The following is a 23,424-nucleotide window of genomic DNA, read 5'->3' on the forward strand; positions in this document are numbered from 1 at the left end:
AAATTAAGGTCTATGTGAGAATTCGTAGTGCATATATAATCAAATTAACTCATGTTTTCATCCTGTGAAAAAAATAAAAAAAGTAATTATAACGGTTAAAAAACACATTTAATTACAAATACGTAAGTTTACAGCAGTGTTATACACTTTCTTAAAAATACCTACATGTAGATACATTGCCGATTAAAAAAATTATACATGCAGATACATATCAGATTTGGAAGTGATAGGATCAAATACAAAGAAAAGAAAACAAGAACACACAAAGGTAACATAGGACAAAGCTACTTTTTACGTACCAAAGAATTATGCTGCACTTTTAGTAGTTGGGACGGTGTCGAAGTCGTTTCTCTTGTAACCCCACATGTAGCAATCATTCCCTTGATTTTAGATACATCCTCCTTTCGTTTTCGCCAATCTTTTGCCGATGTTCTAGGCAAAACTATTGAAAGAAGATTCAAGCATACCCTTAATGAATAACTTTACTTCTCCACGAAAAGAAGCATTAGACGTTGTTGCTGCTCGCTGATATAGCAAAGTTCTTTTTCATGCCTCTGCACCATGATCAATTTGCTTCTTCTTCCTTTTCCTCAAACCTAAGACTTGCACATTTTCAGATTGTTTTGGATACTTCTTTTCCAAAACAATAAAAAAAAAAGATTAGTTAATACAGAGTAAATTCGAAAAATACTCTAATACCAAACAGATAGCTATAAGAAATTATACATATGGCAATAGGTTTATATTACGTGTGACAACAGCATGAATTTGTTTTTTTTTTGGGTTTAAACAACAACATGAACTTTAAAACTATATACTCTCTTGTCAAGTTCCTATGAGCTACATCAGATTATTCCAACTAAAAAGTATGAATATTAGTTTCCGTGTGTGTTAGTCAGACCAAACACACCTCTTTCTAACAAGAAGAATCCAGCAACACATACATGATTATGTATATCTTCTTTACAAGTGATACTTTTGTAAAATATAATTACCTTAGTCTATGTCATCAAAACTAGAAAATGGAATTAAAAAAGAAGCTACAACACGTTTTGAAGATATAATGAAAGGATGTGGTAAACTAAGTTTTGCCTAATTATTAATGATTTTAGTTTGCAATTTTTTCTTCTCCCGATTGAACAACCAGTCAGATAGCTTCATTCTAGTTTGAATGCTTGGTTGAAAAAATAAAAGAAGTTGAAGATAAAAAAATATTCAGAGAAAGTGAAGTGGTTTTAATGGAGAGGAAAGAAATTAAAGAAGAGAAAGAGAGAGCAACCATATTGTTTTTGGTTACATTTCGTTTGTCCTATAAGAGACAGAGCTCTTATTTCCATTCATTTATTTCCACATGCTCTCTCTTTTTCCTTCTCATTAAATTCTTCTTTCTGTTTTGTAGTTTTTTTTGTTTTTTTTACTTTCCTATTAATATTTGTATACTATTAATAGATATGGTAAATTTTCGAATTAAATAATCAATTTGGAAGTTTTACCGTTGTTGAACATCAATGATCGAATATGAGGTCACTGTATGTAATTTTGTTTTTGTCAAACAATTTCAAATACTCTTCCAAGATGAAGCAAGATGTGGTGTTAGATTCGTTTACTCATTAAGGATGATAAATTTACAAACTGTAAATGTCTTTTGTTGGACAAGATCATGTAGTGGATATATATAGATTTGTCAATAATTGAGAGTAGAGCTATCTCATTTAATACGTCCTCGCCAAAACAATTTAAGGTTTTGGTCCTAAACTCGTGGGTATTCTGTGAGATGTGTAATTAAGATCTGCGACCACTTCGCAGGTTTTTGGTTGGTTATGCATATCTGTTCACATATTTGAACAATATACATATATAAATGTATATGTAGAGATGTATTATATGTTTTGACATTCGGTTATACTTTAATATTTTAAAGAAAAATAAACTTCTGATTCACATATATAATAATAAAAATTTAAGTACTTTTCTTATTATTGTTTTTCTTTTTTGTTAATTCGATCTTATACTTCACGTGGAAATTCTTTGATCGTCTGGTTAGTTCATGGTTTAATCTCTTAACACCAAATTTGGATTTGATTTCATAAAATGCAAAATTTTAGGTGTAGAATTTACTAGAGGTTCCTACAGATTGCATGTAGAACTATCCATCATTATATTTATACTATGTATCATGGGTGAAATGTAAGTAGAATTGTCTTTTGAAAATTTTTGTATTGCGAGGAGAGGTGTCTACGGTAAAATCGTCTGTTAAAACGTTCATCATATAATTGCATATGACACATTGAGTTAAATTTGGTCTATAGGTTATTCTATGTAAATACAACAAGATCAAAATATATTTGAGAAAATGATGTAATTGACGAGTTATGTCTAATCCGCGGGATAACGAACATCATCGACACCTTCAATTTCGTGATAGAATAAAAATATAAACAAATTAATTAAAAGTTCAGAATATACACAATATTATAAACAATTCAGTCAGACATCTTTACATTAATGAGTGAGTGAGTGACATAAATCATCTATACAAAAAAGAGAGAAGAAACTACCCTTTATAACATTGGGCTACAGTTTTTTGTAATGAATTCATTATCGCTAATAGTAGTATCTTCTCACGAATGTATATGAATTTTCTTCTTTTTTTCTGTCTTTTTTCTTGTTACTATCCTAACTTCAGAGCCTGCAGAAGATAAACATGAAAACAAAACTACTTAAAAAAAACTCTTTAAAATAATTTTAAATTGTCCTTCTCTTTTAGAAAACTAATTAATAAAATTATATAGAAATATAACATAAGTAAGAGCGTGATCCTCGACGATAGACATTGATAATACCTCATCTCTGTAAATATAAAACTATGCATAAGAGAATTGATATAGATTCATACCTTGATTGATCACATCAACTAACATAGAATCTTTAAACTATTTAAACGCGTGATATTGGCACGGCTCAATCAAATAAACCGATCTTTAAAACAAAAGAGTACGGTTTTCTGATTGAACCGCACCAATATCTCGTATTTGATGTCCGATAGTGCGCTCATCGACTCTTCAGTTGCTTATTACACCAAACTCCATCCACATATTAAAGAAAAACAAAACAAAAGGAAACCAAATAAGTCAAAGCAAGTAAATGATTGGAACAAATTGATAGGTAAGTTACTAGAGACAGGTACTTACCGTTAAACCAGTTTAGAAAACACGGTTCTTTTTTTAGCAGATATGAAAATGAGAAAGAGACAACATGAGCTATTTCAATGTTTTTTCTTGGGTTTGCAGAGTGAAGGAGATATAAATACGAAGAGGGTGATGAAGAAATGACAGAGGAAAACAAGCATTGAATTAGGCCAACAACCCCCACAACAAAAAGGAAGTTGGTTGTATTAAATTTGAAAAATATGTTTGTTTAAGAAATAGTGAAATACTTTTCGAAATAATAAATATCAAACAAAATATTTAGGTCGTCCGTTACAAAAAAAAAACAAAAAAAAAAACATTGAACCACTTTTAAGAATTTCATGATGATTGCTTGCTAGTTCTTGTTTATTAAAAAGTCCATAAGAAACAGCTAAACCATTATAGACGTTTCTCTCTTAAAAAAAAAACAAAATATACGACAAAATATATCATAATGATTTTCTTATAAGCCATGAAAAAGTTACTATTTTGTGATGGATATTCTCTTTGAGTCTATGATTACAAATTTATCGCATACTTCTAACACAAAAAAATACGTCACAATTTTTGTTAGGTGGAAAACGTGAGAATGTGTTAAAAATACGTTATTTTTGCGATTTTAGTTTTCATTTGTTTAACTTTATTTATAATTGGATTCCATCCTCATGAAACTTGTGAGGCAATATTTATAAATAATATTATTACATCTTGCATCTTGCATGTATTATGAATTATATATATGCTCTTGATCTCTCTCCTGACCTACGTAACGCCTCGACGGGGAAATCGGAACAATAACTACATGATATGTTCATGCATAAGCTTGCTTGGTCTACGCATTGTTCTTAAATCTGTTTGATGTCACTATGTCACACATGACACGTCCATATCTTTGATTTACTATTTTAACTCTAAAACGTTAACATAGAAGTTGAAAAAGTAGTCAGTTGATATTTGATAAGAAAAACAGCATTTATAAATCTCATAACGATATTCAAGAGGAACGTAAAATTTACTCAATTAGGTAGCTTTCATCTCCAAGTATATACACATGGGTCTATGAATAGTGCATGTACATGTAGTATATGTACATGTGACTTTTTATGTAGAGAGGTTTGTAGAATAAAATGAAATAAAGGAACAAGGAATGCCATAGAGCTTTCAAAATCGGTATTTATGAGGACTTGTATGAGAGACAAAGGCATGTTGGTGGGCTCTGCTACTCCCAACATCTATTTGAATTTTGAAACTAATTTGGTGGTTTCATTTTTGAAATACATCTATACTTCCCTCTTAATTTTACCTAGTAAAGTTTCTAGGCCTGGGATTTCGGCTAAACCCGAGGAAATCGAATGTTTCGGTTCTCGGCGCAGAGAGATAAAGAGAAGGCAAACCGTTCGGCAAAAATAATATTGTGATTCGGATTACGGTTCGGTTCGGTTCGGCAAGCTAAACCGATCGGTTTTCTCGGTTTAGAGGTACACCCTATAAAATAGAAGAAACCCTAGATCTATGTCAACAATTCATGTCGTCTCCTTCCTTTTCTAATCTTAAACTCTTCTCCTCAAGATCCTTCTTTGATCTTCTTCTCCTTCTTCAGTCTTCTTCTTCTTCGTTCTCAGCTTATCATATTCGTTTACTGCTGTGAAACCAACACTCTCTGGCATCAATCCAATTTTTTTTTTTTTCTCACCGCCGCGACATCAAATCTCTCGTCTAGTTGCCGGTGGTGGCAAACATAGACATCTGCACTATGTAGGAATTACAGATCTAGTCAAGCCGCTAATTATTCTTTCTTTCCCTTTGAAAGTCGGACGCGCATGAGTGAACGGCGTCTCCGTCACCGTCATCATTCTTCACTTGTCAAAAACCTAGATTTCAGATGGGCTTGGGCATGTTGTTTATTTTGGACTTGGACTTTTATTAGATTTAGCCCATTATTAATTTATTATTGTTGGTTTATAATTGTAAATTTAATAATTGAGCCCATAATTTTAATTTTGGTCTAATTCGGTTTGAATTAACCGATTTAGAAAAAGGGTCGGTTTAGTTCGGAATTGATTTTAATCCCTGTAACCGAACCGAAAAAACCGAGTACCAAACCGACCCGAACCGAAATTTAATTCGGTCCAATTCGGCAGAATTTTTAAAACCCCAAAAACCGATTTAACCGACCCGATTAAACCGACAAAACCGAACTCCCAGGCCTAAAAGTTTCTATGAAAATCCACTACTAAATTAAAAAAAAAAAAAAGAAAAGGAAAGACAAATGTTAAATTGCATCAACCAATAAAAATAAAGTTTTTGTTTTCACATTTTCTGTACCAAGCATATTAAAGTGTAGACTTTAAATGGTTGCATGCGACCTAATTCGTAAACAAAAAAAAAATCGTATAAATTTTTTGTTTTGTATCTTGTAAAATAAAATAAATCAACCAAATTAATGAGTCAAGACAAAAAAGTTCAACGAGAACCGAATGTTATTCTAAACCAAACCATAATCCGGTACAAATTTCCGGTTCTGCAGCAGGACAAATGGCAACAAAGGAAAGTAACGATGATAAGTTTGATCGAAAGTTTCAGACTTCAATAAGTTTTCAGTTTCGTGCATAGATTAGGAATCTCGAAACCCTAATTCTGTTTTCTACACGAAACCCATCAAAATCGAATTTTGATCGTTTCTAATTTCTGCCATTTGATTCTCTTCATCAGTCACATTTAGGGGAAACGAGAAGCCCTAATCTTTGGTATGTTGCTCCCTCTGATTTCGCAGTTTCTGGGTTTTTGTTTTCCTCTGCGAAATCCCTAATTGAATATCAGATTTCATAGATTGTGTTGATTGATTTTGGTGTTTTAATTTCAGATTCTTTAATCGCCATGGCTAATAGCTCTTTCAAGTTGGAACACCCACTAGGTAAAAACTAAAACTTTCTGGGTTTTGTTAGTGGATCACTAGAAATTATGGATCTTTGATTGTTACCCTTTTAAAAGAGACGATTTTGAATGGATTGTTAGAGACTTTGATATACGATCGATCAAATCTCTTATGTTTCTAATGATTGATCAGTTCACTGATGTTCTTTCACCATTATTTGGGGGTTTTGGTAATGGCAGAGAGGAGACAAATTGAATCTTCTCGCATCAGGGAGAAGTATCCAGACAGAATTCCAGTAATGTTTTCCAGCATTTATGTACCTCTCTGTGTAAATTCTTGCATGTAGCTTTGCTTTTGTAACAGAGGTAGTTCATGGTGTAGGTGATCGTAGAGAGAGCTGAAAGAAGTGATGTTCCCAATATCGACAAGAAGAAGTGAGTAATGAGTAGTGATATTCTGTTCCTGCTGTTCTTTCTTGTTGGCAACTTATGAGTTCTACACATCTTTTGTTTACTTGATAATCTAACAAGAAAGAGTGTGCCTTGCTTTGAACATTATCTTGAAGAACTTTATCTATGTGTAGTATTACGGAATGAGATTGATCTTCTATTGAAGACTAAAAGAGTCTTATATCAGGGAAATGTGTTGATCTGTGACTCTTTGGTTGTTGGATTCAGGTACCTTGTTCCAGCTGATCTAACTGTTGGGCAATTTGTGTATGTTGTCCGTAAAAGAATCAAGCTGAGTGCCGAAAAGGCTATCTTCGTCTTTGTGAAGAACACATTGCCTCCAACTGGTAAACACACAACTTCTTAGCATAAAAGCTGGTTTATGTTAATTTCGCTCTCATGAAATCCGCTGCTAACTTAGTACTGTAATCTACGCATACACTTCTCTGCAAATTCGAAACAATGATAAAAGATTTCTTTATTGATGTTTTTGCAGCTGCAATGATGTCTGCAATCTATGATGAGAACAAAGACGAAGATGGGTTTCTCTACATGACTTACAGTGGAGAGAACACCTTTGGTTTGGTTTAAATGTGTGCCTTCCAATGCTTTTGTGCTGATGTGTATATTATATGCTCTTTTATAACACTATGAATATGCAAAAGTTATATGTACTACTATTAATGTAAATGTTGCTTTGAATTTAAGTTGTTAGTTTGGGTTTTACTTTTGGACACACAACTTGTGTCATCCAACTATTATTAATTCTCTTTTACCATTTTTTGATCATCTATTAATATTTAGGCAATATATTTGTGGTAAAAAAGACATCTACTAAATAAGTAGTGTATCTTTGGTGTTATTTAAAATGAATTAAGTTCTCTTACAATGTCATTCATGTTTTTGCAAACACTGAGGTTGAATTTGACTATCTGGATTCTGGTGCGTACATGTTTTTTTTTTTTTTTAGTTAGCAAATCTAGTGTGACGTGTGTGGTAAACAATTTGTGAGAAAAGAAACAACTAATGATAAGCGAGGCCGCGTTGCCTACATGTTATTAAAATATTAAACCATGTCGTAAAGAACAAAAGACTTTCGATCGTGGGATGCACCAAAACGCATTAACTCATATGAAAGACAAAACAAATAAAAATAAATAAATAGATTGATAGATAAATTGAGATCTTAGGAAGAAACAATTTCTTCCAAAACATCGAAATTTAATGATTCTTTCTTATCTTTCAAGAATCAGAGTCTTTCTTCTTCTTATGGACAAGATTCTTCATCCACTTAAAACTTACGAAATCAACAATCTTGGCTGATTTGGTTTGGCCAGAGTTCTTACCGCCGGCATCTTTCTTGCTTTTGGTGTTGTCTTCCTCCGGCATCTCCCCGATCCCTCCGGTTCCCCATTGATCTGCCCAACTCGGTGCTTCACTTGCCATATTGCGATATCTTTTCGCAAACTAAATAGAAAATCATAGTTAGATATCAAAATGAATTCTTCAACCAATCAAAAGAAACATAATAAAAACATCTAGAGATACAAATTATTCGTTTTTTCATATTGGATCAAAACATGACTTACGTTCATAACTAAGAAAATAGAAGAGAAAAGAAAAATTACCTGTAATGTTTTGAGAGGTCTTCTTTGGAGGAGAAAGACGATTTTGATTTAGCAAAATGAGTGCCAACGCGGAGAATGGAGACAAATAGTAGATGTGTTGTTCTTTTCTTTATTAGACAAAGTGTAAAATATTGTAGTTTATGTTGTCTTTTTTTTTTTTTTTTTTTTTATCTTTAGATTTGTTAATGTGTAAGATATTTTTTTTTTAGGTTGTCTTTGAATGCACTTTATTAACTCAAGTTTGTTCGTTTCCGACTTGCGAAGCAAACATTGTTTTGGAATATTTAGGTATAAAGCATATGATATTGGTCGTGATTTAAGCCATCTAATTATGTCCCATTCCATGTGACAGATCTATCTTATGTTCTTTAGATTTACAGCTAAAAAGACTTTATTTTCACATAAATCTTATGCAATTCTAAGTGTTCTATTATGTATGTACTATATATTATTAACTTCAACTTCTAGTCTCTTAAGGACTCTCATTAGGTAATTCATAGGTTTTGTAGCTTTGTCAAGTTATTTAAATCGGATATACAAAGCCAGCTTGGAATGGAATGTAATCCAAAACGTCTAAAATGTGTCTTATGTAACCTAAAGCAGAACACTCAGTGATTGCTTTATCAAAAGTCATTAGTTCGAAGTTTAGTACAGAATACTATAACGAATATTAAAGCAACAAAAAAAAGTAAAAAATTGCTATAAAAAAAAAGTATTATTGTATCTAGAAAAGTTAATACAACCACCAATGTTGATCCATAAATAAAGGAAAGCATGAACAAATAGTTATTTTTCTTTTTATGCAATTTTATTTTTACTTTAGTTGGTGCTTCTATCTGAAAGCTTTTATTATTGAACTCTTTTAGACCATGACCGACGAAAAGAGTAAAAACGACAGCATTTTAATCATATGAAAAAATATAAATGTATAGTAAAGAAATACTACAACCAGCTTCTCTGTATTTTACTAATATCAGATTATCTACACTAAAAGAGGACTTGATTCGTATCTTTAATACCTCAAAGAAGATACTACTTAGTTCTCTTAGTAGACTTTGATTTCTTCATTTTACTACTATTACCTGACTTACTATTACTACTACTCATGCTTGTCCATTTATACCCAATTGGTATAGCGAATGGGTCCGGCGTTTGTTGCTCCTCCTCTTCTACCCGTCGATGTGAGCCTTTTCCGGTGGCTAGTCTCAGCCACGTCGATGGCCGTGAAATCGAATTTCGAGCATCGGGTTTCTCGCCATCGGAATGGTCTTCTTCACCCGCGGTGGCGGAGTAGAGGAATCTTGGGCTTGAGAGCGGCGTGTAGAATGTCTCCGCCGGCGGAAGCTCGACAAACTTGGTGAATGTGATGACTACTTTGACCGTAGGGACCACCGGAATAGACAGCTGGATCCCACAAGAAAGATTTTGTTTAGCATAAAGAAAGCAACAAATTTCATAATCATCTAAAGAATTTGACTTGGGTATTTAAAAAGCACAATTCCCCAAAATTAGAGATCTATAGAAGTGAAAAAAAAAGCATGGGTCCCTAAAAAAGCTAAAGCTTTGGTTCCTCCGTGACCCGTCCGTGATCTTGTCACGTCAGCGTTCCATTGACGAGACTAGCCAATGAGAACTTGACTCGTAAGTTGGTTTGACCCATTAGGTATAACGGTCGTAATGTTTTAGGCTTAGGAAGAACCCAAAAAGAGTAACAAACGGAAAAAGTGATTTACTGGTTTTAATAACAATCTGGGACAATTAAAAATAATGCTAACAAAATCTATCTTAAATTAGCCTAACTCTTTCAAAATGAAGTAAATACACTATTATTGACTCTAGATTTTAACTTTAAAGGTTTAGAATTCATTTTTTTTAGTTTAAGGTTTGATTTTTTGGGTTTAAGATTCAGGGTTTAGGATTAAGGTTTAATTTTTAAAAATATTTAGTTATTTTTTTTTGCTTTTAAACTATAGATTATTTTGCTAATTTTGGTATAAGATATGATAGTTTTTTGAAAAGTCCTTTTGAAAAACTGTAAATAGAGAAATTAAAGATATTTACGAGATTGCCACTTTTGTTACCTTGACTGGAAAAGTTCCCGGCGGGAACTTAGTGGTGAGAAGATCACGCATTCTGGCGACGGCTTTGACTTTATTAGCTAAAATGTCAAGTAACGGAAGCAGCTCCTCCGTTTTTAACGGAAATTGTTCCGTTAACCACACTGACGGATGCAAGCTTTTCACAAATTCCTTCTCTTTGATCTGAGGAGACGGTGGAGGATTCACCGGAGACACCGTTGAAGGTAGAGCCACTGATCTTCTCGGTGGCTGGGCTTGAGCTACTGATCTTCTCGGTGGCTGGACCTGAGCCATTGACCTTCTCGGTGGTTGAAATTGAGACACTGATCTTCGCGGTGATTGAGATTGCCGCGGCGGCGGTGGTGCGGCGGAGGGATAAACGTCGACGCTTTTTCTCCCAACGGAGATCCAATCTCTATCTTCTTTAACAAAGCTACTGTGTCGTCTCTGTGACCGTGGCGGAGGAGCTAAGAAACTCGGATTCTCAGCTACTAAGAATCCTTCATCGTCTTCGTCTAACTCCAACGGTAAAACTTGTTCGCTTCCATCTCCGGTAACAATTTTCCGAGATCTGAAACTAAATGTCACTTTCTGGATTTCGTAAACCCTAGCTTTCCATTCTCCGACGTTCTCCATCTTCTCTTGCCGCCGCCAATTCGTTCGTCCGACGAGCTCTGCTTTAGTAACATCCATTCCCGGACGATATAAGCTTGACTGAGAACAGAATCCGGCGATGTCGGAGTCACTAATCGGAGCTCCGGCACTTTCAAAAGCGTCGAGAATTTTCCGATCGTCTCGATTCAGTACAAGCAAAGATCCAGGAGAAATATCTAGAGATTCATCACCATCACCGAGGAATAAAAAGCTTTGATCCGCTCTTTGAATTTTTAAACCATCAAATCCGGCTAATGTAGTATCAGCACGGAGGTTACCGTCGCGTTTCCAGATCTTGTAAGTATCAGAGGGAGCGATTTTTCCGACGAACGGAATCACAGAGCTCTCGAAATGAAAAGAGATCTCCATGTAAAAATCTCTCATACGACGGAGAACAGCTATCAAACGAGGTAATCTCCGCCGCCATTTACACCAAGCTAAACGGTGGTGATGCCGTAAAAGCACTTTCATAACCTCAGAATTCCGGCGACAAAACGCCTCTTGTAACGGATTCCATCCAGAAGCATTCTGTAACGAAATATCACCACCGGCCGACGAAATCGCCCTCGCCGCGAACAAATCGTCGAGTCTAACCGCCAGATGAAGAGGCGTTTCGCGTGAAGGAACGTCGCGACGGTCAAGCACGGCGGAGATCTGATCCGCGACTCGCTCTTGACTCAGTGAGTCGGATTCTGTTCGGATCTGTTCAGGATCTCCTAGCTTCGGCAAGGAAGAGAGAAGACGAGTCAGTGCACCGTGATCTCCCAAAACGACGGCGTAATGAACTGGACTGTGAGAGTAATCTTCCGGTCTAATTGCCGTTGTTGCAGACGCCGACGAAGGCCGAGCCATGATTGTTTCCGGAGAGATTGAGAATCTAACTAACTTCCTCAAAAAGAGTGATTGTGATTCTTATTCTTCTTCTTCTTCTTCTTCTTCTTCTTCTAGTTCGTCTTCTTCGATTGAAGCTGAAACGGAATGTTTTTGGAAATGGGATGTTACAGAATTCGAAGTTGTGGTGAGCAATTTAATTCCTTTTTTATTTCATTCATTTATTATTTGTTTTATTTGTTTATTGTTTAGATTATTTAAAATATAAAAACTCTCTTTATTTGGGGAGGCGTGAGTGAGAGAAGAGATTCGTAATAAGGATATTTCTGGGCTTTTTGTCAGTACTCTTTTCTTTTAATTTCTTCTTTGTTTTCTTATTTGAGCTTTTTGTCTTTTACATTATAGTTTTTTTTTTTTTTTTTTTTTTGTTGGATTTTAGGTGTTTTTTTGTAATGTAGCATAAATTAGAACATCATGGGCTTTTTTTTAAAACAAAAATACACATTATTGTATTTGATGATAGGTTGAAATATATTTGATTGATGTGAAGAATTTTGTTATAATTAGTAGTACTTTCTTAAACAAAATTATTTGAGATGTCACAGTTTATAGTGATGACTCATGGTTGACTAGTAATGATAGAAATAAAATAAATAATTATTAGTGACTATCATGGTTGTCGAAACTATAGCATTATTTATTTGATTGATACTATTTTTGTACATATATATGTTTAATACGGCTATTTTGATAGTTACACATATTTGATAGTTATACATATTCGTTATGAGATTAGAGTACTTTATGCAACAAATTGTTACAACCAATTTTGTGTATACATTACTATTCACGGACTTGATTTAACTTCAAATTCATTGCCTAACTGTTTTTTATTTAATAAAAGCTAGTATTAAGTATAAGTATTTGAAGTTTATAGATACCCTTACAAAATCTACACATTTTTGCTTCTATGGACCAACCATAATTTAATTGTATTTAATAGGACACAAGGTACGATACGAAGTAAAACAAAGATAAAGAAAAGTGAGAAAAGAATCGCTTTTGTCGTGACCAAATGCAAATTATGCAACAGAATAAAATTTATCTGCTAGCTAAAAAATATACTTTGCTCTCTCTAACCGACCAATCCGCTTCTTTATTAGTCTTCATTATTATATTATTATCATCATCGTTAAACTAATTCACTATCAAAAATGAAGTCGTAAGCCTTAAAACTGAGTCTTCTTGAACTGATATATAATAAGTATGGTTCTCTAATCTTGGTGGAGAAGAAATTTGCAACAGCACAAAACGACATCGTTCCCTTTCTTATATGTGCAACGAAATGTACTCATACTTGAATCAACACATGTAAGTATGAGTACATGACTCAAGTAGATATGCAATAATGGTGACTGCTATCTATAAATTAGCTCTCTCTACTCTAATGCTTCTCTGTATTCATCACTTACGAGAATCAGAAACCAAATAAAAGTTCTCTGAAACTTTGTAATACTGCCAAGATTTTAGGAACGGTAGAAACAGTCTCAGTGAGCTCAGAGCTTGAAGCTCCTCTAGACTGCAAAACCTGAAGCTTGGGAGCAAGTGATTTCTTAGCATCTACTATAAGCAACCGAGGATAATTTGTAATGATACTTGAGATCTGAGAATCTGTGAAACCATAACTTCTAAGAAGATTCAGAACAGAATCAGGATTTCTCCTCTCATCGACGCTTACTTTCCTCGAGATGGATTCAGCGAGTTTTTCGGTTAATCCCAATGAATCAATGAGGTAAGAGATAGTGAAAATCTGACCTTTTCGACCATCTTTAGCACTAGTAGAAGAGAAGGAATTGGAAAAAGCAAATGGATTTTGCACTGAGACGACTCTCAAAATGAGGGTTTAAGGGTTTATGATTATTCATTAAAATAAAATAATCAAGATTTGGCAAATGGAATCACGTCGTATTATATTTAGTAAGTAAACTTTATGCTACATTTCCTTAATGGACTACACAAATCAAAATCAATAAATAAAAATGAATACAGTTTCTTTGTGTCATCAACAAGCTTCTTGTCATCGTGCTTCGTTGCATGCCTTTTTAAAAACATTTGATCGGTAGTGTTCAAAACAGAGGATATTGGACACGAGAGCTTTGATAACGTTAACTCAAAATATTCGTCGTAGCTAAAACACGAGAAAGTCTCCAAATTCAAGAGATTTTTCGTTAGCAAAACTTTCCCAAACTTTTTTGAACAAAACACAAACTTTCTCATCTGTGTCCTCTGTTTTTTTCACCATAACCATCCGATCTCATCGAAGTAATAAGCTTCATTAGGTAATGGATTCTCTAAGATGCCAATAAAAGCTGGAGGAATCAATCACATGCAGATCTATTTCAATATATAAAATGTGAAATTTATTTTTGATGCGAGGAGAAGAAACAGAGATAGAGAACCACCATTTTGCGTGAGTACTACTAGTAGATATTCAAGTCTCGTCCAATAGATGTTAATGTTCAACCGAATGCTAAACATTTTCAGAACAACTAAAATCAAGAAATCTTCAACCTCTTGATGAAAATTCTTCTTTCTTACTTGCTTAATTACTTGGGAAGAATCTTATTACCAATACCAGACAACAAAACCTCTGTTGTTACTTGTTACTGAGAGTCATCATGTTCTTGACAAGAATATTAAGTGTTCTATATATATATTTAACATTACTGAGGAAGATTAGTATAAGATTTATTGCATTTATTTTATTTTTAAAAAAGCCATTACATGAGAATGAGTAGCATTTCACAATAATATATAGAGGTGACAATCTCTGGTTTTATTTATGAACAAGATAGAGATTTTGAGTTTGTAGTTTTTAGGATATTATTTATATATAGGTTTGAGGAATTCGCATGCATGAGAATATGAGATGACCTCACGCTCAATCCTTTTTTCCTTTGTGGTCCTTCTTCTTCTTCTCAGAGGAACCCTTCACCCTTGATGCGGAAGCTACCTTACCCTTTGCACGTGCAGCAGCAGCTTTGCGAGTCACTGCAGCTGCAGCCTCACCTGTAGCGGCAGAAGCACTTGCAGAAGAAACTCTTGCCTTGCGACCCTTGGCAATGACTTGTCCGATGGTACTTGTGTAGCCACTTTCGGATGCACTGGCCCCTGGACCTTTGGGATTGTTAAAAGCACTAGCAGAGCTAGAGACACTGCTGCCGCTGTAAGTAAGACCAGCAGCAGAAAGCTGAGCTCCAATGCCTTTGTTAGTAGATTTTGGAAGAGAGGTGCCTAATTTGGTCTCTTTGGACACTTCTTCGACCTGCCTTGCGGTGACAATGGCACACAAAATGCCAATCACGAGAAGCACAACAAACTTTGTGGCATTCATCTTTTGATTGTTTTTATCTTTTGGAATTAAATTGTCTGTTTGAGGTGAGTTGTGTTGTGTTCTTCTTCCCTGATCATAACCATCTATATATACACACAAACTCTATGCACACGTATTTATTAAGGTACGTGAGCATTCTTTATCAAATAAGATACGTGAGCATTTCTTACAATAAATATACATTCTTGAATGCATTAGTCAAATTTCAACTAATAGTCATACCAAGATACTATTTTAACACCTCTCTTGCCCAAGATCAATCGCATGTTTATATGGATTTATTTTGGTAAACGTAAAAAATTATTTGAATTAATATGAATGTAGATTTTGATACCAATATAGTTACTGGAATGCTTTAAACTTATACCATACGAGTTAACTCACCAAAACGCTGTGTTTAACAGACATCTAAGGATTTTTTAACTATTGTATATAATCCATATTGTTTATATAAAACGTTGTATCTTATTTATTGTCTTTCATATATAATGTCAATTTAGATCTCCATTTTTCAACAATGGTGTGTTATGAAATCCTAATAAAGAAATCCCAAATTGTAAACTGGTTTATTTATAATTAAAATTACATAATAAAAAATGTATACTAAACGCAGTTAAGCACCCTCTGTAATTTTGATATTGGTAAACAACTATTGTTATTTAAATACAGATATAGTGATAGTAGATAATAGTATTAGATGTTTTCTTACGTAGTGTTCTCAAATCAGATAAATCAGTCAGTCAAGGCAAAGCCATTAAAACAAGATACAGTACTATGAAAATTATAAAAGAAGAAAAAGAACTATTAAATCGGAAAATCTGTTTGTGAATATGATGAGTCTCCGAAACAACATGGTTTTATTGTCTACTACACACGGGATCAAGTGAGAAGTAAATACTGTGAATTCTAAAGCAAACACACATTCTTGGTAAAACAGAATGCTTTAGGTGAATCACCGATGTTAGTAAAGTGAAAATTGAATATTATAAATTCTAAACTTAGTAAAAAGTTCTTTTTCTTCTTTTATAACTTCGTATAATATTTTATTATAATGGCTTGACTGACTGATTTATCCGATTTGAGAACATTACGTAAGAAAATATCTAATCAATATTAATATCTAATGTCACTATAAGACGTTGAACTGAATTAACCAATATGTACGTCAGATTAAACACTCTCAAGTAAAATAGTTATCTAATTTAAACCAAATCTCTTTCACATTTATTTATTTCACTGTAACAATTAAGAAAATACACACAGACACGGACATTATTAAAAATGATGTAAAAATGTGTTTAGGTGTGTGTGACTATATATAGGGTATGATGTAGGGAACACAAAACACACCAAAATCTTAAAAATAAATTATAAACCAAAAACAATGAATCTCGCCATAAAGTTTCATGTGATGGTACTTTTGCTCATTGTAATTGGAGATGTTTGTGCCAATGTAGGCGCAAGGCCGCTAGAAGAAGTTTCCAAAGAACTTATGGATAAGAAGGCCGTTTCGATTCCTAAGACACCGTTACCGTTACCACCACCATTACCAACATTACCGCCAGCGCAGTTACCAGGTTTACCCACTCCGCCAAAGATGTCTAATGGTGACACTGGAGGAGTTGATGCGAACGCAGATGGTAGACTACCCAAAGATGCTCCAGCGGGTTCCCATGGTGCCACAGCCAGAGGATATCGTTCCGGAGGTGGCAGGAGTGATGCGTCGGGCAGCACTGACCCTTGGCCTTGAGCGTGAGGTGATGATGTTCAATTGTTCATTGCTCAAACCTATATAATAAGATAATAATACTCTACAAACGCACGGTCTCTTTTCTGTTCATAAATAAAACTAGAGATTGTCCCCTTTAATAATAAGAAATCCCTAATAATAATCATGAAATGCTACTTTCTATGTGTAATATATAAAATAAATGTAATAATTTACTACGGCTTTATCTTATTGAATAATATATGTATGAGTGATTATGGTGTCCGTCTGACTGATCGATAACCAAATAATATACAACCATGTTTCAATGATCCAATGTTCTAAGATTAGTTTTCGTTATAAGGAAGTGAAGTGATGAAGTGTCAAGTGTGTGCTTGTAAAGTGGTACACATCTGTAAACTAAGATTACATTTTTCTTTAATATATTAGGATTTCATAACATACCATCATTTATATTAAAATGGCGATGTAGATTGACTCTATATCTGAAAGACATTAATAGATTAGCAATAACGTTTTACATAAACATAGATTACAATAGTTAATTCCTTACACGCAGCGTTATGGTGAGATTGAGAGAAAAGGTTGAGTGATTAACCGCAATACAACGTATTTATACAAATGAGAGAAGCTATCCCAAAACCCTACACTAACTGGCCGAGCAAGTACAATATATTTCATATGGCCTAACCCAATATATACGGCCTAATGCTCTCTCTCAAGATGTTGCGTGTATGTCCCAATAAGTAAAAATAAGTAACAAAAGTGATTACGTCCCAAAGCTTTAGTCAAAAGATTTGTGCTAGTTGTTCCGTTGTTTTAACGTGATGTGTTGAAATGATCCCAGCTTTTATCGCATCTCGTACATAGTGACAGTCAACTTCAATGTGTTTAGTACGCGCGGTCGTGAAACAGCGGATTGTTTGATAGATGAATTACCGCTTGACTGCCACAGTATAAAGGTATCGTCTTATGTTGCACAACTCCGAGACTTCGTAATAAAGCGATAACCCATGTGAGTTCGCATTGACTATAATCCATGGCCCTATACTCAGCTTATGCATGCGGACGAACAAGATATACCGTTTTTTGGTTCCTTGTCTTCAAAGACACTAGAGACCCACCAAAAGTATAATCACCAAACCGGTCAATGATTTCTGAGTCACCGCGCATGAAGCATAATCGGAAACACAATAAGCCGATAAGGAAAGATCACTCGTAGAAATAAACAAAACCCATTGTCTAGGTGAACCTTTGATATATCGCCTAAACAACCTGTGATGAAAAATCTTCTTTCTTATTTGCTCAATTACTTGGGAAGAATCCTATTACCAGACAACAAAACCCTGTTGTTTCTGAGCGAGAGTCATCATGTTGTTCACAAGAATATTAATTGTTCAAAATTCAAGAGATTGATCGTTAGCAATACTTTCGAAACCTTTTTAACAAAAATCAACTCTTTCTTCTGTGTCCTCTGTTTTTGTCTCCTCTCATCGAGTAATAAGGCAGCTTCATTGGTAATGACTTCTCTAAGACAGGGGCGGATCTAGAATGTAATTTAATGTGGGGCACCATATATATAAATAGTACTAAGTATAATTTAATTACCTAAATTGTATGGTGATTATAATTTTTTTTAACAAAAATGACAATTTGGAGACTTGAAGTCGGGTTAGTATGGGGCACTTGTTGCTGGAAAACCATTTGAGCTAACTGAATTACTATGTTTAGTAGTAGCTTATATAATATTTACAAGAGTTAGTATGGGGCACTTGCCCCACCTGCCTCCAACGTGGGTCCGCCACTGCTCTAAGATGTCAATAAAATCTGGAGGAATCACATGTGAAATGTATAAAATGTGAAATGTATTTTTGATGTGAAGAGGAGAAACAGAGATAGAGAAACATTACCATTTCATGACAACTATATTCAGGAAGAAATACTTTAAAAAAATCCCAAGTCTTTACGTGCATGCGAAGATGAAGAAGAAACCTTGTTACCAGTCTCAACCAGTTTTCTCTTTCGTAGTGAGTGATTAAATTTAAACCAAAGTTTAAAGACAAAAGAATCAAGTAGATTTTAGAAACAGTGGATCTTATGAGAAATGACTAGAGGATTTATCTTATGTGATGTTAAGGAAAACATATTCACATTCACATCACCCTGTTGTTTATGAGAGTCACCATATTCACATGTTCGTGAAGTTTCTCTTCCACAAGAATATTAAGTGTTATAAACATTTTTTTACCATTACTGAAGAAGATTATACTATAAGATCATATTTATTGCATTTATTTTATTTTAAAAAAGCCATTACATGAGAAAGAGTAGCATTTCATAATAATATTTAGAGGTGACAATCTCTGGTTTTATTTATGAACAAGAAAGAGATTGTGAGTTTGTAGTTTTTAGGATATAATTAATATGTAGGTTTGAGGAATACGCATGTGTGAGAATATGAGATGACCTCACGCTCAATCCTTTTTTCCTTTGCGGTCCTTCTTCTTCTTCTCAGAGGAACCCTTCACCCTTGATGCGGAAGCTACCTTACCCTTTGCACGTGCAGCAGCAGCTTTGCGAGTCACTGCAGCTGCAGCCTCACCTGTAGCGGTAGAAGCACTTGCAGAAGAAACTCTTGCCTTGCGACCCTTGGCAGTGACTTGTCCGCTGGTAAATGTGGAGCCACTTTCGAATGCATTGGCCCCTGGGCCTTTGGGATTGTTAAAACCATTAGCATAGCTAACGACACTGCTGCTGCTGAAAGTTGAGCCAGTTGCAGAAAGCTGAGCTCCAATGCCTTTGGTAGTCGTTTTTGGAAGAGAGGCCCCTAATTTGGTCTCTGTGGACAAATCTTTGACCTGCCTTGCGGTGACAATGGCACACAAAACGCCAATCACGAGAAGCACAAGAAACTTTGTGGCATTCATCTTTTGATTTTTTGGATTAGATTGTGTTTGTGGTGAGTTATGTTGTGTTCTTCTTCCCAAATCATAGACCTCTATATATACAAAAACTCGATACACTTGTATTTATTATGATACATGAACATTTCTTACAAGAAATATACATAAGCTTAAATTACGACTAATAGTCATACCAACATGTCAACATGATACTATTTTAACACCTCTTGCCAAGATCAAACACAATTTTATCTAACTAGCTAATATTATGAATAGATTGTGATATCCAATTAATACTATACTATAACTGTGATCTCTTATTCGAAAACCTCTTAATTCATTTTTCCAACTTCTGACTCTCAATCAAGAGTTAAATACATATAATTTTTTTACAATCCACCAACTAACTACAAGAAAGGTTCTCACAACGATCATTAAAATCCTCAATCAGGGTCATCCACTTTGATTCCAACTAAAGCTTCCTAATTGAAAATATGAATCTGAAAATATAAATCATAACTTCCGCACAATAGAATCCAAACAGACAAGCAATTATGTTAAATGACAAGGAAAAGTATTGAACTTGACACGACTCTCTTAGCAGCTCGTAACAAGTACTAAAGAATCAATGTATCCATGCAACATTTTTGACATATCATGATATCACTCATAGATACTTTAACAAAAGCTTTTCTTTCGTTTTTCCATTATCACATCATAAGATTCATCTAGAAATCTAAAACTGACAACAACAAAATAAGAACAAACCTTGGCACTGCTCATTGTTGTAGGTGTGCCTTCTGATCTATGAAACACGACCTTTGGTGAATATAGCCATCAACGTAGGCACCAGCTCGTTGTGCTTCATAACAAACACGACTTTTGGTGAAGATAGCCATCAACGCAGGCATCAGCTCGTTGTACTTCATCACATACCAATCTAAAAATCCTTCATCGACAAAACAGAGGACACTGCAGGTAGCTCACTTCTCTTTCTGAGCAGTCCTTTCCACAAGAGAGCTTTGAGTACGTTACACCTTGGTATAAAAGGTTTTCAGAGTAAAGTATTGAACTTGAAACGACTCTCTTAGCAGCTCAACAAGATTAAAAAAGGTCTCAAGCTTCTTCGGTTTCCACTATGATAGCTATATTCCAGAGTCCTAATGATATCAGATAGCATTTAAGTGTCTCAGTGATATCCAATCAAGTAAAGACCAATATTACCAATATGACAAAAACGAGCAATGTGGAATCATATGATCCAAAAACTTATGACAGAGACGAAGCAAATCACTTGCAAAAGAATCTCACCGTAGCAAGATTTTAAAGTATCATAAGAGAAGTTGGCTCTATTCCCAAAACTATGAATTGTAGTGAAATTAAAGCCTCCCAGTAAGACCAAATACCAAACACTAATAAAGAAACAAAAAAGGCTTACATGACCAATCCAAGAGCTCAGGAGCTGCATTGCATCATTCCAAATTTCAATCCATATCTGCAGTTCAAAAAACCATGATACAGAAATAAGACAATACATGATCCAAACTCAAGACGTATAGAGACAGTCAAGAAACCTTGTGTGCAATGCAGCTCCTGAACAAGGTCAGTAAAAATTCAAGAGTCAAGACGAACAAGGTCAGCAAAAAGTGAGAAGAAAAATTATTTAGAAAACTAAAGTCAGCAAACACATAGTTTGGATTCACATGTCTACTAATTGGCTGCATTGCCGTTTCTAAGCTACCAATCTTGGTAATATATCATAAAAGATTCAACATTACATTAAAAGTTACATTTCCAAGTTGGATAGCTTTTGAAGTCTAAAATCAAGGTTTCAGAAATTCAAAAATAAAAGCAAAATCCTTGACAAGACTTCTGATCTATGAAACGCGATCTCCGGTGAAAATAGCCATCAACTCAGGTACTATCTTCTTGTCATCATGGTTCTTCACATACCTGCATAAGAATTCTTCATTGGTACATACCAAAACAGACGACATTCCAGGGAGTTCACTTCCAAGCGATCCTTTGGACATGAGAGCTTTAATTACATTACACCTTGGGATAGTCCTCTTCTCTAAGCTGTATCCAAGTACCGCAGGGGTTGAAACCACAGCCTTTAGTGGCCAATTCATCTTCTTCACCAGAAACTCAGTCTTTTTCTTCACTGTCTCTGCAGATAAAATAAGGCATTGAGGAAAGCGCTTGGCTATCATTGCAACCTCATCTCTGCTAAATCCTAAGCCTAGAAATGTTTCAATGGAGTTCATTATCTTCTGCTCTGAAGCATTAATGCATTGTGGAAACTTCTTCAACACTGAGAGGACATCGTCTTCGAGTAGTCCACACTTCTTCAGGGTTTCCCAAGTTTGAACTATCTTGTTCTCAGAGAAATTCAGAAAGGAAGGACACTTCTTAAACATTGCCCATACATCTCCAACAGAAAAGCCTAAACTTTTACAGACATTAACTTTTGCTTCTATAGTTTTGTCGCGGAATCTGTAAACAACCCTAAGAGCTTTGACAAACTTTGAGGTGGTTGGATCAAAACCCATCTCAACAACTTTCTTGAGTGATTCTTCAAAATTTTCTTTTCCACAGACAGGTTGGTGATCAGATATAAGCAATGGGAACAACAACCTTTGAGGAACACCCAATTCTCTCAAAACCAAAACATTTCTGATTTTGTTCTCCTGCTTACTACCCTCTGGCAAAGAATGACATAACTTTTCGAACTTGGAACTCTTATCCGCTTCTATAATCTCTTTAACAAAATCATAGTATATGCTGATAGTTTTGTCCCCTCTCTTCCCCAAGATTTCAGGAACTGTAGATACAATATGAGTGAGCTCAGACCTTGAAGCTCCTCTGGACTGCAGAAACTGAAGCTTGGGACCAATTGATTTCTCAGCATCAGCTACTAGCAATTGTGGATAATCCGTAATGATGCTTGAGATCTGAGAATCAGTGAACCCATGACTTCTCAATAGACTCAGAACAGAATCAGGATTGCCTTTGTCCTCGAAGCTGACTTTCTTTGAGATCGATTCTGCGACCTTTTTAGGTAAACCCAATGAATCAACGAGGTAAGAGACAGAAAAACTCAACCCTTTTCGACCAGCTCTAAGGCTCGCATCTGTAGCATTAGCATAGGAGAAGGAATTGGAAAAAGGAGATGCCTTTTCGAGGAGGTTCACTGGAACGCTTAAATGACGACATTTCTTCAACTGGACCAACCTTTTTCCATGGAGTATCAGAGAATACATGACGGGAGGCTCAGAAGCAATCTATCTGATTCTTCAGTTCGTGAAAATGGATCGACCAGGCTACGAAGATTAGTCTCAAAATTCAAAAGTTACAGTGAACCATAGATCGAGTGCCGCCAAAGATCGACGGGTGGTCGACTATCAAAATCTCATGAAATCCAAAATCACACAGACCGACCCTAAATTGGGGAATGAGGAGTAAAAAAAAAGGTATGATTTTTAGGGTTTATGATTCTTCGTTAATGATTTGAAAATATTTTTGAATATAAAATACAAATAACATCAAAAGTAACATATCGGACTCACTGACAGAGTTCAAGGTTTCGGAAAAGAGATTGAAATTGAAAATATAGTTATTTTCCAAGTCGGAACTGCACACAAAAAGAAACATGTCGTCAAATTACAAAAGTAAAAATCGGGCTTTCCGAGATT

General features: G+C 34.9%; 7 protein-coding genes, 2 long non-coding RNA genes, 2 other non-coding genes and 2 pseudogenes across 16 annotated transcripts; 3 read left to right on the forward strand and 10 right to left on the reverse strand.

Moving 5' to 3' along the window:
* Window positions 1–86: 86 nt before the first annotated feature.
* AT1G09725 lies at window positions 87–1,274 on the reverse strand. 2 transcript variants are annotated; one of them, NR_143516.1, is made up of 2 exons: window positions 996–1,274; window positions 87–630 (listed from the first exon to the last, which is right to left on the reverse strand). It is a non-coding gene; the product is annotated as an uncharacterized misc_RNA (transcript). The 2 variants fall into 2 exon arrangements; NR_143517.1 differs by having other exon boundaries at window positions 179–1,013.
* A 1,664-nt stretch (window positions 1,275–2,938) lies between these two features.
* MIR171c lies at window positions 2,939–3,054 on the reverse strand. Its single transcript, NR_139896.1, has one exon. It is a non-coding gene; the product is annotated as a microRNA ath-MIR171c precursor (primary transcript).
* A 2,555-nt stretch (window positions 3,055–5,609) lies between these two features.
* On the forward strand, window positions 5,610–7,399 carry ATG8C (Ubiquitin-like superfamily protein). Of its 2 annotated transcripts, NM_104884.5 has the most exons (6): window positions 5,610–5,935; window positions 6,052–6,102; window positions 6,303–6,358; window positions 6,445–6,497; window positions 6,741–6,859; window positions 7,009–7,290. In NM_104884.5, exons 2-6 carry the CDS (start codon window positions 6,066–6,068, stop codon window positions 7,101–7,103), a joined length of 360 nt encoding a protein of 119 aa, NP_176395.1. In that variant the 5' UTR covers window positions 5,610–5,935; window positions 6,052–6,065; the 3' UTR covers window positions 7,104–7,290. The 2 variants fall into 2 exon arrangements, with proteins under 2 accessions (NP_176395.1, NP_001319291.1); NM_001334017.1 differs by having other exon boundaries at window positions 6,741–7,399.
* A 117-nt stretch (window positions 7,400–7,516) lies between these two features.
* AT1G62045 (ankyrin repeat protein) lies at window positions 7,517–8,308 on the reverse strand. The gene is made up of 2 exons (NM_104885.2): window positions 8,141–8,308; window positions 7,517–7,979 (listed from the first exon to the last, which is right to left on the reverse strand). The coding sequence occupies exon 2, from the start codon at window positions 7,956–7,958 to the stop codon at window positions 7,755–7,757; it is 204 nt and encodes a 67-aa protein (NP_564789.1). The 5' UTR covers window positions 7,959–7,979; window positions 8,141–8,308; the 3' UTR covers window positions 7,517–7,754.
* Window positions 8,309–8,898: 590 nt separating this feature from the next.
* Window positions 8,899–11,874, reverse strand: AT1G62050 (Ankyrin repeat family protein). The gene is made up of 2 exons (NM_104886.5): window positions 10,222–11,874; window positions 8,899–9,544 (listed from the first exon to the last, which is right to left on the reverse strand). Exons 1-2 carry the CDS (start codon window positions 11,722–11,724, stop codon window positions 9,173–9,175), a joined length of 1,875 nt encoding a protein of 624 aa, NP_564790.3. The 5' UTR covers window positions 11,725–11,874; the 3' UTR covers window positions 8,899–9,172.
* Window positions 11,875–13,180: 1,306 nt separating this feature from the next.
* On the reverse strand, window positions 13,181–13,714 carry AT1G62055 (annotated as a pseudogene). Its single transcript has one exon.
* A 704-nt stretch (window positions 13,715–14,418) lies between these two features.
* Window positions 14,419–15,150, reverse strand: AT1G62060 (uncharacterized protein). Its single transcript, NM_104887.3, has one exon. It carries the CDS (start codon window positions 15,095–15,097, stop codon window positions 14,645–14,647), a length of 453 nt encoding a protein of 150 aa, NP_176397.1. The 5' UTR covers window positions 15,098–15,150; the 3' UTR covers window positions 14,419–14,644.
* A 1,293-nt stretch (window positions 15,151–16,443) lies between these two features.
* AT1G62070 (uncharacterized protein) lies at window positions 16,444–17,139 on the forward strand. The gene has a single exon (NM_104888.2). It carries the CDS (start codon window positions 16,482–16,484, stop codon window positions 16,845–16,847), a length of 366 nt encoding a protein of 121 aa, NP_176398.1. The 5' UTR covers window positions 16,444–16,481; the 3' UTR covers window positions 16,848–17,139.
* A 431-nt stretch (window positions 17,140–17,570) lies between these two features.
* Window positions 17,571–18,092, reverse strand: AT1G62075 (annotated as a pseudogene; the record flags this gene model as incomplete). Its single annotated transcript has 1 exon — window positions 17,571–18,092.
* A 999-nt stretch (window positions 18,093–19,091) lies between these two features.
* AT1G62080 (uncharacterized protein) lies at window positions 19,092–19,799 on the reverse strand. The gene has a single exon (NM_104889.2). It carries the CDS (start codon window positions 19,751–19,753, stop codon window positions 19,301–19,303), a length of 453 nt encoding a protein of 150 aa, NP_564791.1. The 5' UTR covers window positions 19,754–19,799; the 3' UTR covers window positions 19,092–19,300.
* A 464-nt stretch (window positions 19,800–20,263) lies between these two features.
* Window positions 20,264–20,741, reverse strand: AT1G08457. Its single transcript, NR_139434.1, has 2 exons — window positions 20,498–20,741; window positions 20,264–20,455 (listed from the first exon to the last, which is right to left on the reverse strand). It is a non-coding gene; the product is annotated as an other RNA (long non-coding RNA).
* On the forward strand, window positions 20,369–20,598 carry AT1G08463. Its single transcript, NR_139435.1, has one exon. It is a non-coding gene; the product is annotated as an other RNA (long non-coding RNA).
* AT1G62085 (Mitochondrial transcription termination factor family protein) lies at window positions 20,693–23,338 on the reverse strand. Of its 2 annotated transcripts, NM_001334018.1 has the most exons (2): window positions 21,168–23,294; window positions 20,693–20,889 (listed from the first exon to the last, which is right to left on the reverse strand). In NM_001334018.1, the coding sequence occupies exon 1, from the start codon at window positions 22,990–22,992 to the stop codon at window positions 21,607–21,609; it is 1,386 nt and encodes a 461-aa protein (NP_001319292.1). In that variant the 5' UTR covers window positions 22,993–23,294; the 3' UTR covers window positions 20,693–20,889; window positions 21,168–21,606. The 2 variants fall into 2 exon arrangements, with proteins under 2 accessions (NP_001319292.1, NP_974069.1); NM_202340.2 differs by lacking the exon at window positions 20,693–20,889 and having other exon boundaries at window positions 21,317–23,338.
* Window positions 23,339–23,424: the final 86 nt, after the last annotated feature.

This window comes from Arabidopsis thaliana (genome assembly GCF_000001735.4).
Source record: "Arabidopsis thaliana chromosome 1 sequence".
Taxonomy (NCBI): Eukaryota; Viridiplantae; Streptophyta; class Magnoliopsida; order Brassicales; family Brassicaceae; genus Arabidopsis; species Arabidopsis thaliana.